The 13,735-nt window shown below is 39.2% G+C and overlaps 1 protein-coding gene across 1 annotated transcript in view; it reads left to right on the top strand.

Moving 5' to 3' along the window:
* The window catches only part of unc13bb (unc-13 homolog Bb (C. elegans)), an 85,689-nt gene extending 80,456 nt beyond the window's left edge, over positions 1 to 5,233 (top strand). Inside the window, exons 34-40 of the mRNA XM_078285953.1 lie at positions 335 to 458; positions 1,167 to 1,220; positions 1,424 to 1,501; positions 2,231 to 2,378; positions 2,965 to 3,057; positions 3,719 to 3,878; positions 4,773 to 5,233. Of these exons, the coding sequence (XP_078142079.1) occupies positions 335 to 458; positions 1,167 to 1,220; positions 1,424 to 1,501; positions 2,231 to 2,378; positions 2,965 to 3,057; positions 3,719 to 3,878; positions 4,773 to 5,058 (943 nt within the window). The 3' untranslated portion in view covers positions 5,059 to 5,233. The remainder of the gene's footprint in view (positions 1 to 334; positions 459 to 1,166; positions 1,221 to 1,423; positions 1,502 to 2,230; positions 2,379 to 2,964; positions 3,058 to 3,718; positions 3,879 to 4,772) is intronic.
* Positions 5,234 to 13,735: the final 8,502 nt, after the last annotated feature.

Genomic DNA, 13,735 nt, shown 5'->3' with positions numbered 1-13,735 from the left:
ATTGTGACAACACTATCGCCAAATACAATTGCACAGAAGCATAATCTTAGATTTTTAGATCACTGACATTACAAGCAACCAATAGTAAGGATTACAAGGGTCAAAGAGACAGGATCCATAAAAAAAAATAATAATAATAATAATACTGTATTCCAGAAATAACCATGTATAATACAGAAGTGATTTTTTTTTCATGTCATTTTCATTACAATCAGATTAAATGTCTAGTGTGTGTTATTTCCAGCTGTGTTGAACCTATGTGCATATGTACGTGTGTGTGTGTGTGTGTGTGTGTGTGTGTGTGTGTGTGTGTGTGTGTGTGTGTGTGTTGCAGGCTGACGCTGTTTGCCACCGTATGTGAGAAGACTGTTTTGAAGCGCGTCCTCAAGGAGCTGTGGAGGATTGTGATGAGCAGCCTGGAGAAGACGATCGTCCTGCCGCAGGGCAACGACACGTTTGTAAGCTCAACCGCCTTTAAGTTTGAAGTTTTATTCAGCATATGCAGATATTACAAATTCATACAGATTTGAATTTGAATTTTACCATTGTATGATCTGTCAACAGTGGAGACACCCCAATATGTAAAACTCAGAATGACGAAAATCACAACAGGCTAATAAAAATACAAAGTAGATGATTAGATTTAATTCAACAAATTAAATTTGTATGGGACTCTACAAGTGGGTTTAAGAGTGTGTATCCCTCTGATGTGTGTATCAGACGAAGAAATATACAGTGTAAAATGAGGATGGGTTTCACTGCAAAACGCTATATATACATGTTTGGAAAAAATTGCTACCTGAAATTCATCAGTCAATATTTCAAAATCACATAGGATGTTATTGTTACTGTTTTGTCATCAAAGGTCTTAAGATGACTCATAACTTTAATAGCAGCCCATAATGTACTGCAAGAATAGGTGTCATTTTGGTATCTTGTTTTGGAAGTATTTAGGTGCAAAAAAGCAACTCTGTTCAAATTGCTATAGACAGTAATGTCTATACCTGTCTAAAACTAGAAGCTAATCTGAAAGAACAGCTTGAATGATGCTGCCATCTTGGCAGTGGAACAAGGAATACAACATCTACTTTCTCAGTAAATCTCTCTATCATTCTTCCATACATGAAGTGACCGTTAGTAAGAGTTCACTGCTTTCTTTTATCCAGGGAGCGCAGATCCTCTCCGCTGCCAAAGAACTGGGTCAGCTTTCCAAACTTAAGGTATTGTGATTGTGACCATCATAATGCCTTGATGTACTTTACACCATGTTAAAGTCCCAGTTTGTGTTTATTGTTATCAAACAATTAAGAACTAACAGAATTAGTCTTTCGTGATTCAGAGTCATTGTATTAATAAACTTGTCTAATTCTCATCTCTGTGGTTTTCTCTGCTGGTTTTCAATTTTAATCATTTGTTTGTGTAGGATCACATGGCAGGAGAGGCTAAAAGCCTGTCTCCCAAGCAGTGTGCTGTCATGGATGTGGCACTGGACACTATCAAGGTCAGTTTATACTGCGGTTTTGGTTTCATGAAGATGCGCGGTGGACGGGTCAAATTTGCTTCATCCACTATTCATCCATTATTCTGGCATCCTGCAACAGGTTACAGAAACAGGTTTGTGACTCCAAGTTTGCTGGTTTAAAACCCTGGACAGGCTAGGAGAGTTTGGCAAGTTAAAGTGGATTACAGCAACTCACTGCCTTTCATGCCATTACCCTTGAGCAAGGCACTTAACCCCCAAACACTCCAGTGGAGCTTCTCAGTGGCCAACAGTCGAGGTTTTTCTTGTTTCCGTGGGTTTTCTGGGCTGCTTCCAGAGTTTTGCTGCAAAAACAACACAAAAGCGAGTGTGATGTTTTGAAATACAGCCATTTAGGTTTTATTCAGTTATCAGCTAGACAGGTATTGAAAACACTCTAGCTTTTAATTAACATTGCCTTTTACCCTTTACAGTGTTTTTTCTGTTTTATTGTTTGCTTGTCATTTCATGAGTTGATCATTTATTAGTTATTTTCTTCTTTTAAATAGGAAACTGCTGCACACACATTTCAAAACATCCAAAGCAGATGAACTCAGTCAGCCTTATCTGGATAAATAAAAGTAATAAAAAAGAAAATCATCATTACATCCTGAATTACCTCCAAATGTTCCAGTGCAGCTGCTGTTAGCACATAAAAAAAATAAAGCCTCTGTTAATATTCTGTCTTACCATCTGCCTCCTCCTTTGCAGCAATACTTCCACGCAGGAGGCAACGGGCTAAAGAAGGCTTTCCTGGAGAAAAGTCCTGAGCTGTCGTCGCTCCGCCACGCTCTCTCCCTCTACACCCAGACCACCGACACACTCATTAAGACCTTCGTGACCACCCAACACGCACAAGGTAGTTCACACCACACTCTAATATACTTTTTTCTACATCTCTGGAGAGGATAGAAGAAAGGGTTTATATTTTCTCGTAGTAGACCAGTAGAGGGCACCAGAGAAGCTGTGTGCGTTTGAACACAACAGGCCTTTCACTGAATATTCTCTCTTTTACCTACATTGTGGGTTTGTGCCTGTATTTTCTGTACTTCAAAGTGTTGTTAATGGTGGAATTTGTTGACATGTTGTTGCTGTCTTCTCTTTATCTCTTGTGCTGCCTCTATGCCAGTGCACAATGGAAAGGGTATTAGGTTAACTCCCAATGAAAAAATACAGCCCAGCAGGGGTAGGTTTCCATTGAAATCATCTGCCAGCAACCCTCCCCGTCCCAACCTGCCCTCCCTTTGTGCATGTTGGTTGTGTCACTCTGTGCCACTGAGGTGGAAAGGTCGACCCCAGCCCAACCCCTCCGCCTCTTCCTAGTTTGACACCAAGCCTGTGTCCTCTTCTTATACCGGCTCTGCATTATGAATTATGAATGTTTTTTAGATTTTGAATGGGCCAAATGAAAGCTCACTGATGTATCTGACATGTGCATGCACTAGGCTCGGGGGTGGACAAGCCGATAGGTGAAGTCAACGTCCAGATTGACCTTCACACCCATCCTGGGAATGGAGAGCGCAAAGTTACCGCCAAAGGTCAGTTTGAGAATTCATAACATTCATAATGTGGCTAGAAATGTGGCTTGTTAAGCTGTGTGTCCTTTCCAGAGGTAGAAAGTAACTAAGTAGATTTACTCAAGTAGTAATTTTGAGGCACTTGGCATTTTACTTGAGTATTTCCATTTTGTGAGGCTTTCTACTTTTCCTCCACTACATTTCAGAGGGAAATCTTGTACTTTTTCCTCCACTACATTTATCTGACAGCTGGAGTTACTAGTTACTTTGCAGAATAAGGTTTTACATGCAAAACATACGATAAGCTCATAAAATATGTTGCATTGTTAGAGTTTAAACTCCCCAACAGTATATGGAGCAGTTAGACCGAAAACATTAAAATACTTCTTACAGGTAAATGCATCACTAATTTAACACTGAAAGAATGAGTACTTTTACTTTTGATACTTCTTATACTAATACTTCTATACGTTTACTTAAGTAAACTTTTGAATGAAGAACTTTTACTTTTAATGAAGTATTTTTCCATTATGGTATTGCTACTTTTACTTAAGTAAGTAAAGGATTTGAGGACTTTTTCCACCACTGGTTCTTTCTCATCTTAAAATCTGCCCACACCTTCCTCCTCCTCTGGGTGCGTGTGTGTTTATGTGTATGTGTGTTTGTGCATGTGTTATTGTAGTTGTGGGAGCCAATGATTTAAAATGGCAGACATCTGGAATGTTCCGGCCCTTTGTGGAGATCACCATGATCGGACCGCACCTCAGCGACAAGAAACGCAAATTCCAGACCAAGTCCAAGAACAACAGCTGGGCGCCCAAGTTCAATGAGACTTTCCATTTGTAAGCAGCTGTGCACCTTTTTACTTACAGTTAAAAAAAAAAGGCAGAATACTGAAAACGTGAACAAAATTGTAAAAACACAAGAATGTGCAGCGAACGGCATTATTGCAAGCAAAACTTTTTTTTTTACAATTTGTACACATGTTGGTCCATATAACCTCTAATGACTGTGCAGCAAATAGTTGATCTTTCTACTTTCATCTCCTTTTCATCTCTGTTTCTTAAAGTTGTTATTATTGTTACTATCTTTTATCATTATTAGTAATTTATTACTTCATGACTACATACCATATCTATTCACAGCACTCAATGCACTCTACTTTTAAAGCTGCACTAGGCAACTTTGCATATTTGCAGCTTAAAATGGCAGAAAGAGGTAACTGTTTGAAAAATTTGAGCTTCAGTACCCCAAAATCCTGTAATATGACATCATTTTCACCAATCTGGCCCCTCTGTGATCACTTTATACAAACGGATACTAAAGGAACGAGACAGGAAAAGATCTAACGTTGGTGAGTCCAACTTTCTCTGGACGGAGCGCTGCTCACTGCTGTTTAGGAGACAGTTTGGATTAGTTTTGATTTGTCATTTTCTGTGAGCAGAGAAGTGCACATACCCAAAGTTAAGAAGTTAATAAGAAGTTAATTTAGACAAATACGCCGAATCTACGGCATCTGATTAGAGATGGGACGCTCACCTCAGCCCCGCTTTGTGATTTAGGCCGATAAATTGGGTGTATTTTTACATAAAATCTTGCCTAGTGCAGCTTTAAGTTGATTCACTTGTTGTGTTATGTTTTCTAATCCCACCATGAGAACAGAGAACATGTTAAAACCTTGCTTGAGTTGAATGAGTGAACGCACAAACCTCCTCCTTCTCCTCCTCCTTCCACAGTGTGCTGGGCAACCAGGACGGCTTCGACTGCTACGAGCTGCAAGTGTGCGTGAAAGACTACTGCTTCGGCCGCGCCGACCGGGTGGTGGGCGTGGCCGTGATGCAGCTCAGAGACATCATGGAGAAGGCCAGCTGCGCCTGCTGGTGCCCGCTGGGCCAGCGCATCCACATGGACGACACGGGCCTCACCGCCATGCGGATCCTCTCCCAGCGCTCCAGCGACGAGGTGGCAAAGGAGTTCGTGAGGCTGAAGTCGGAGACGCGCTCGGCCGAGGAGGGAAGATGAGGAGGAGAGGAAGAGAGAGAGAGAGAGAGAGAGGATGGACGGCCTCCTGCTGGAACACGAAGAGAGTGATTTTATCTGTCAGTCTTGTCAATAAGCAGGGAATTGTTTTCCATGTGGACGCTTTCTTAGACCTTCGCTGTGTCTTAGCTGCTGTCGACTGTTCGGTCACGCTCACACACTCACTTCCCGCTCACGTTCCTCAGACACTCTCACGTTATTTCACTCCGCCACGTTAAGACACCGGCTCACTCACCGGCCGCTCCGATCGGCGGTGAACGCTTACTCAACCTTTTCACCTCTCACCCGTCCGACACGGCGGGCGAACGCCACAGCCTCGAGGGAACAGAGGACGCCACGAGTTCCCACACCTTCCTTCCCTTGTGTTTTTGTGCAATATACCCCTGTCGACCCGCCCCCTCTACCTGTGGCCATGTGTTTGATGCCTTACACTCTGCAAACTGTGAATGTGTGAAGTACACGGACAGTCTTCTTGAATGCTGTTTTGCTTTTTTTTTCTCTAGCTCCGCTGTGGTTTGTCCCATTTTTCCAATAGTCAATGTGAAACTGTTTTTGTTCATCTCACGCAGGAATGAATGATTGGATAGAAAGCAGGTAGTCCTAGTATGCAAGGCCTTGAGTTCTGCAGCCTGTCAGTAATGCTGAATATAGTGAGAGCGGAGATACTGAAAATATGTTTCACTGGTTTCTCCGATAGCAAAATTCATCTCGTCCGATCAGTGCTTTGAGGCAAGGTGCTTAAAGTAATGCTGAGCTTTGGCAGTGCCTTGGGTTGTGTATCTTCCTCCATGATAAAACCCCAAAATCAGTGATTCTGTTATCTGTTGCTCCGGTAGAGGAGATTGGAGAATTTTGTTTTTTTCTCTCTCCATTCACTGCCATTGAATGGAGAAAGAGTCTGAAAATCGCGCTTCTAGCACATAAACGAACGCCAACAAAGCATATTCTGACAATATGTATTAAAAAAAACTAGTCATGCTACTGAATTGTGGTTAAGTGAATCGCTTTTCTTCACGTTTATTAAACCTTTCAACCTTTCAAATCTTTGTAACACCGAAATCCGGTCAGAGGAAACTTATGTCGATGGAATAAAGAAAATAATATGTTTACCAATAATTGTAAATAGGCAAAAAAAAGTGAGAGACTTGTTTTTTTATATATTGGCAGAATCTGCTTTGTCAAAGTCCTGTCTCCCACCTTTTTTCACCTATTCGTGATTCACCACAATTCTGCAACATGACTTGTTTTTTTATATATTGTCAGAATCTGCTTTGTTCGTGTTCGTTTATGTGCTAGAAGTGTGATTTTCAGACCTGTTCCTCCACACAATGGCAGTGATTGGAGAGTCTCTACCGGAGCAGCAGATAACAGAGAATCGCTGATTTTGGGGTTATATCATGTCCAGGAAGCTACGCAACCCAAGCTACTACCAAAGTTCAGCATCACTTTAAAGAAACACCCCTTAATTTAAAGGACTGATCAGTTAGATGTGTGTGCCTTGCCATGTAAGGTTTCTGCTCTTCACAGTGAGAATGGTCATTCCCATTCCTACAGTTTTTCCCAAGGCCTTCCCAAGGAAAAACAACAAGTAGATGATCAGGGTGTCGCCTCAGTGCTGAAAACAGCAGTGATATGAATCGCATGTAAACTGTCAGCAGACCAAAACCACATTAAAAAGCAGCCATTCAGTTGTCTGGTGGAGGGGAATCCTGTCTTGGCCATACTTTGTTCAGAGATTAAACTCTGTCAACACCTTTTGGCTGATGTGGCCTAACCATGATGATGTAGCCATGTTATTTAACTTTTTTTTATACATATTTATTTTATCTGTACTTGTCTAATGTTGTTTACTGTTGGAAACGGACTTGTTTGCCAGAACAGTATATATATATATATTTGAGTATTTGCACAGCGGCTGGTTTGAATGAGTTGTTTCTGCAGTGTTTCGCTCCAAGATGAGATATCCATCCTTTGAAACACAGATGATACCTGCTGTTATGAAATGAATAGCACAGTTGGTAACTTGTGTCCTCGACTGACAAAGTGATGACTCTCTTTTAGACTTGCTCTTCTACAGTTTAAAGATATTGAATGCTGAACTTCAGGTAAAGACGAGCTCTTCAATTTGCTGAATCAACGATGAGTGTAGAAATTTATACTTGTGGTTTACATATATTTTCCTGCTCTGTTTTCTTCTGCTCTGTTCCTCTGAGTGGCCTTACTTTGGTGGAAAAAACAAATGTGTGTGTATCATTTTAACCTTTTTTTTTTTTTAAATCTGTGTATTCCCTTTGTCTCTCAGCAATGAGGATCGGTCACTTCGCCCACAATGATGTCAAATACACTTTCCAAGTGATGTTCCTTATTGTTATTTTGTACTTTTTATCTTAACTGATACTGAAAGTTTGCTAACTTTAAGTCGAGGCTGGGTTTTCTTTGTCGTCTGTGTTTGTGTTACGTTTCATCCGATGTAAGACTTTTCCCCCCTATTCCTTTTCGATAGTTTGAAATGACGTCAATCACTGTGCTGTGAGATCTGTTTTCAGTTTTGTGCACAGGAGTGATATTCAGTGCCAGTGAACTCTTTCATAACCGATGGGGAAGTTTTGAAATGTCACTCCTGAGGAAGACATTGACATTGCTATGAAAAAAACCCCACATTTTTAAATAGTTCTCACTAAGTCGAAACCACAAAATCAAACTCTTAAAATGACTCTTCTTACAGTACATTAACCCTTTGTGAATAATTTATATCATAGTGTTTCTTCAGGTCAAATGTTTTGGCCGTTCTGTAATATACATGTTCCTCGTGCCAAGTTGCAAGTGTTCACTTTTGATCTTTTTTTTTTTGGTTTTGTTTTTTTATTGCATCTTTTCTAATCTTGTGAACCCTTGCACTCTCACTGAATCACTACAGTAGTTTAGCACGTATGGTATATCAGTCAAAGTAACTGCATTTTTTGTGGTGTTTTCTTTGTATTATCGCCACTCACAAATGGTATTGATCATTAAAATGTAAACATTCCAATTAATGAATTTTGTATAAAGTATTTGAGAAGTATCTATCAATGTGTGTGTCTATTTTATTTTTTTTTCCCAGTAGGTTATGATATATTAACGGTGGATGAACACAGATTTCTTGATACAAAATGGGACTGGCGATTCATTTTCCATTGATAAAATAATTTCCTGCGATAAACCCACAGCAGGCAATTTCTGTCTGTCCATCTGCTGTCAACATTATTAATCTTATTTATCTTCCATATCAATCAGTAATGTGTTTCAACTCAAGAACCTGTTCATTTCGGAGTGTTAAATGCAAAATCACTGTCAAACTAATCTTTTATGTGCCATGATTTTATTACTTTTAATAGTTTAGATGATTACAGAGACTTGGCTTACTCTATGAGATTCTGCTCCTTCAACTGAAGCAACTCGTCCAGATTTTACTCATCCTCACCAGCTGTGGTAAATCCACCTAATTTGGATATCTGTTGTGTAATAAATGGCAGTAAGCCCCCCAGCTGAATAATCTGTTCATTCAACAATTTTTTGAACTGTTGTCTCATTTTATGCCCAAATATGACTATATAGGTGAATTTAACATCCACATTAAATCCACATTTAAAGATTTTATGAATCTTATTTAATCTTGTTCAAACTGCCCATGTGCCTAAACATCTTCAGAGACACATGCTTGACTTAATGTTGTCTTCTGGTATTATCCTAAATACTGTTGACACTAAGGATATCTCTGTCTGACCACAATTACCTCACCTCACCTCAAACCAAGACGCACCTGTCTGTTCTCGTGTTTTTAACTCATTAAGTTGTCAGAGGTTTTTATGGCAGCTGTTATACTGTTAACTGCTGCAGAATTGCAATCCGACACATTATATACCTGACAGACTATTCTTGGCTTTCTTGCTCCTTATGAGAAAAAGAAGTCTAAAGTACTGCTTTAGCTCCATGAGAACACTAATAGGGTGGTAATCTGTGAAATCCTTGTTTTATTTAAATCTATTTTGCTGACATCTTTGTTGCTCAGCGCTCACTGCTGTGGTGTTTCTGCACTGCACTTCGAGAGATCACCTGTCAATCAAACAGTGTGGGCGGGGCTTGGATTTTCTGTTGCTGTAGTTTGAGTTTCTCTTAGTTTGAGCCATGGTGGCTATCGCTGCTCATGCTAACTACCCAGTTCTTCTTCTTCTGTTTATTCAAACAAACCAGAAACATAAGACACAACACTTCCCGTGTGGCAGAGGAGTTTTAGCAAAATACGCTCCAGCAGGTGAATCAAGACCCGACATGAAGTTAGTGTGCATTATCCTGTTTATTGCATTGTTACTTACTGAAGACAATCAGTTGGTATGAAATACTGATTTTAAATTTTATTACAAGCAAAAGTAACATACAAGCTTCTAGCAAAACAGACAGTCATGTATATGATATATTTATATGATAAATGCTGCAGATTATTATGTTAAAAAGAGAGAGCAGGAGAGCTGAATAACAATAGAAGGCAACAAGTACATCTAGAAATCTCATTAGAAAATATCCAAAGGCAGTTAAAGATGCTAGAGCAGCTGTCTTTAGTGATCTTTTATCATGGAATTGCCATAATCCAGTGTTGTTGTTTTTTTCCAATGTAAGCCACCAGAGACTTGTGAAGAGTTTTTAAAGGTGCACTAACGTTGCTATTGTGTTTCTCAGCAAAAACTATAATATTTCTGCAGGGGGTTTAATAGAGTTGTTGATCAATACCAATGACTCAGTGATTACTTTTCCATGTGCTGAAAATTGTGGCTTTCAAAACTCACTTTTCAAAACACGCACACGGCCACACTCTCTCTCTCTCTCTCTCACACACACACACACACACACACACACACACACCACCACTACTCAGATTTTCAGTTGCTCAAAGATGGAGGACAATGCAACAGGCCAGCAACCAGAATTGCAAGATATTTCATAGAGGTCAATTAAAAAATAGCTTACTAAATTCCCCTTTAACTTTTTTTTTTACCACAAAAGTTGATCCCATCAGGCTTCAGATCCCCCTGATCAGGTCATATCTGTTAAAAGGGGATATTTTTTTTTATAGTTTTGAGCTGTTTTGAACCCATCAGAAACTCATATGGAGTCCAGCACTTGCCACTTGATGTTGATCCAACAAAATTCCTGAAAGAGGTCTTTGACACAGTCGGTACACAGTATTTTATGGATAATCAATAACTCTCTGGCAACTGGTATTTCCCCTTCTGTTGTTAAACATGCAGTGGTGTAACCCCTCCTTAAAGGTGCCACACTATGTGTAACATTTTAACATTTAAAATCATTACCACATTAATTTTTAGACATTAATATAATTAAACCAGACCGTTACTGAGAAGCCTGTCAGCCTCTATCAGCCTCTAGTCTGCATTCTCCATTGTTTCTCCACCTGAGGAATTATATTAACTATGTGGAGGAGAGAAACAAAAACAATAAAGAAAAAGTGTTTTCTAGGGAGTTCATGACATCAGTAACACTTTACAGTAAGGGTACACTAAGTTAAGGGTTAGTTAATGCTTAATAAGGGAAGTTAATGCTTAATGAACATTAACTAACCCTTAATTAACAGTTAATTAATGTGTAATTTACTAATGGCGTTCATGTTAACTAAGGTACTAATTTATACATTATTTAATAGTTTATAAAGATGACTATTAAATAATGTATAAATTAATACCTTAGTTAACATGAACACCATTAGTAAATGATTACCAGACACATTAGTTAACTGTTAATTGTACCCTTATTGTAAAGTGTTACCATGACATCACTCCATACTTCCTTAAACTGGGACTTATTTTTCTCTTTTGCGATGCTTTTTTTTTTTTCAATTTTAAATAATTCCAGATTGTACATTTCCAAAGATGAAAATGTGGAGCAGCATTTGTCTTCCAATTTTGTTAACTTATTTTCCTCATAATAAGAGTAAAAAACTAACCCCATCCCTTTTTTTAATTTCATTTCCTTTTTCTTTCTTTTTTTAAATATGAAATTATATGACATTCCCATTTTATTATTAACTCTTCTTACTATTAACTTAATTTTATGTATTAAATGTTCTCTTCCATCTCTCTCTTTTGTAAATTGTGATCAGTGTCTGTTAGTTTGGTATTGTTCATCTGTATACTCTCTATTATGTAAATTAGGTCAGAAAAATCTATTCAAATATAAATTAAAAATATATATATATTATATTGCAATTGAAATGTTAAGATTATTGTAAATAAGTTCAAGAAAAAGTGTGCTTGAGTAGTTCCGTGGGTCAATCGTCATTACAAATAAAGTATTTTAATAACTGATTGAACATATTAGGTGAAAAAATTTTATGAGGTTTAACAAGTTTGAGTAGTTTGTGCTTGTTTCGAATAGCATGGTGTTACTATTTTATCTAGAATTCTGTGCTATTTTCTTATATTTTACTTTGTATTTTTTGTAAAAGATGTTATGTATTATTCTGATGTATCAAACATTTGTCTATGAGGAGTTATTTATTGTTTGCATTGATTGTAACTGTGCTGATCGTCCTTTAATCATGTGGAATGAGGGCCAGTTTAGTTGATGTTTTGATGAGGCAGGCCTAACTAAGTTTTGTACATTGGTTGTTCAAGGTTGTGGTTGTGGAGAATTATTATTTTAAAGGGGCGATAAGTCCAATTTTTAAGTCGAGTCCACTTTATTTAGCGCTTTAACACAAAACAGGTTTGTTCCAAAGTGCTTTACAGTGCCTGCACTTGTTAAAAGTGCTGTACAGAACAAAAACAGGGAAGAATGCAGACAAAGCATATTACGCGCACATGCACATACATACACACACATACACACACATGAAAGGATTTTATTGCCTCGGTAAATTCATTTTGTTGATGATATTCGCCTTTATTTTATTGTTAAGGCAGTTTGTAAACTCTGATTTTAAAAAGAGCTATACGGATAAAGTTTACTATTTTTCTCACTGGTTTGAGTTTCAGATTTGTAGTATCTGCCTCAGCAAAGCCTTGGTGCTACATTACACTTCTTGGCTATTCCTCATCTATCTAATAACAATAGTGATTAGACAAATGAGTGTGTGCTTATCGACTGTGTGCTCACGACAACAGGAGTGCATATCTGTGATAATACCTGAGCTGTGTGTCCATCAGTCTGTCTTGTTAATGTCATATTTTCACTGGTGTGAAAGTATTTGTAATGTGAAGAGGAAACAGAGCAACACAAAATATTGATTTATTTATGAGAAATAAAAAAAATCTTTATGAGTTGCTTCCTGAGGACAGATTATAATTCCACTTAAACTGAGATATAGCTGCAGCAGATAGATACCCCCCCCCCCCACACACACACACACACACACACACACACACACATGTGCATTTAAATTTGTGTTGGATGGCTAATTGGCCTTAATCATAAGAAAACCTTGCCATATTATTGCACCACAATTTGAAAATTGAATCCAAAGATGTCAAAGTGATGTTTTCTGGTGACTCTTATTTAATAATCAGAGTTATTTCATATCACAACTATGCAGTTATGAAATACAAAATGCTATTTTATAAATCCTAGGAATGCTCTTACTACTTATACATACTTTTCCATTCAGTTGTCAGGAAATGGCTGCATATTGTTCGCTTAACAGTGTTTCTTGTACACCAGTTGAGCTCGGATGCCACGGTTTATTGGTGCTACATCTTCTCAGAGAGAACTGTCCAGTCTATTTGACCACTTGAAAACATTGCGTGTGTGTGTGTGCGGGCGCATGCAGGTTGGCATTTATGCCTGTGGGCTTCCAGGCATGTGGTTACACACATGCCTGCACACACACACACACACACACACACACACACACACACAGTAACTCATTTAGCCAGTGGTTCATGCTGAGGTCCCCTGGACTACACAGCACTCCTTTGTGCTCTGCCTCAGGTATTAAATTCCATTTCTGAAAGCGGCCAGATTTGCATATCAGTCCTGCAGTCACAATATTCACAACTGTCATAACAACTCACCTTTACCAAGTCAATAATAACTTGTTTGTTCTTTGAAAACGCAACAAATTTTAGACTATTCTCGCACTGATGAAAGATGGAAAATGGAAACATGATCAAAGGAACTGATATTGAAAATGGAGAGAAAGGTGAGTGTGTTTTCCTCAGCTTGCGTCTGAGCATGTGCACCCATCCCATCCCAGGGTGTGTGACATACCTGAAATCCTCTGACCTCCCAGATCACAGCCCTATTGTTCGCCCTGATTGGCTGGAGCCGTTCCCCTGTGTCGTTGTTTTACTGCCCGTGTCCCGTCTCGCCATCCAGGTCCAAAGATCGCTGCTGTGTTTGCTCAAGCCCTGCACAAGCTGTTAGACAGAGAGGGGGGGGGATCCCGGCTCTTCCTGTATGAACCTGAAACCTCTCCACCGCCGCACCGCTCCACCTGTCGTCCATCCCGCGTGTCTTTCATCCACCTGGAGGCCCCCGGTCGAACCCCTCCACTGTCCCGGACCGGGTCTGCTGCTCGAGTGCCGCCTGGAGTTACTTTATCTGAGAAGGAGGGAGGGTGCGGACAGAGAGTGAGAGCAGGGTGCTTTAGGAGTTGTAGTTCCTTCCCTTT

Source organism: Centroberyx gerrardi, chromosome 2, assembly GCF_048128805.1.
Source record: "Centroberyx gerrardi isolate f3 chromosome 2, fCenGer3.hap1.cur.20231027, whole genome shotgun sequence".
Lineage (NCBI taxonomy): Eukaryota > Metazoa > Chordata > Actinopteri > Beryciformes > Berycidae > Centroberyx > Centroberyx gerrardi.
This window is presented reverse-complemented; position numbering and strand designations above follow the sequence as displayed.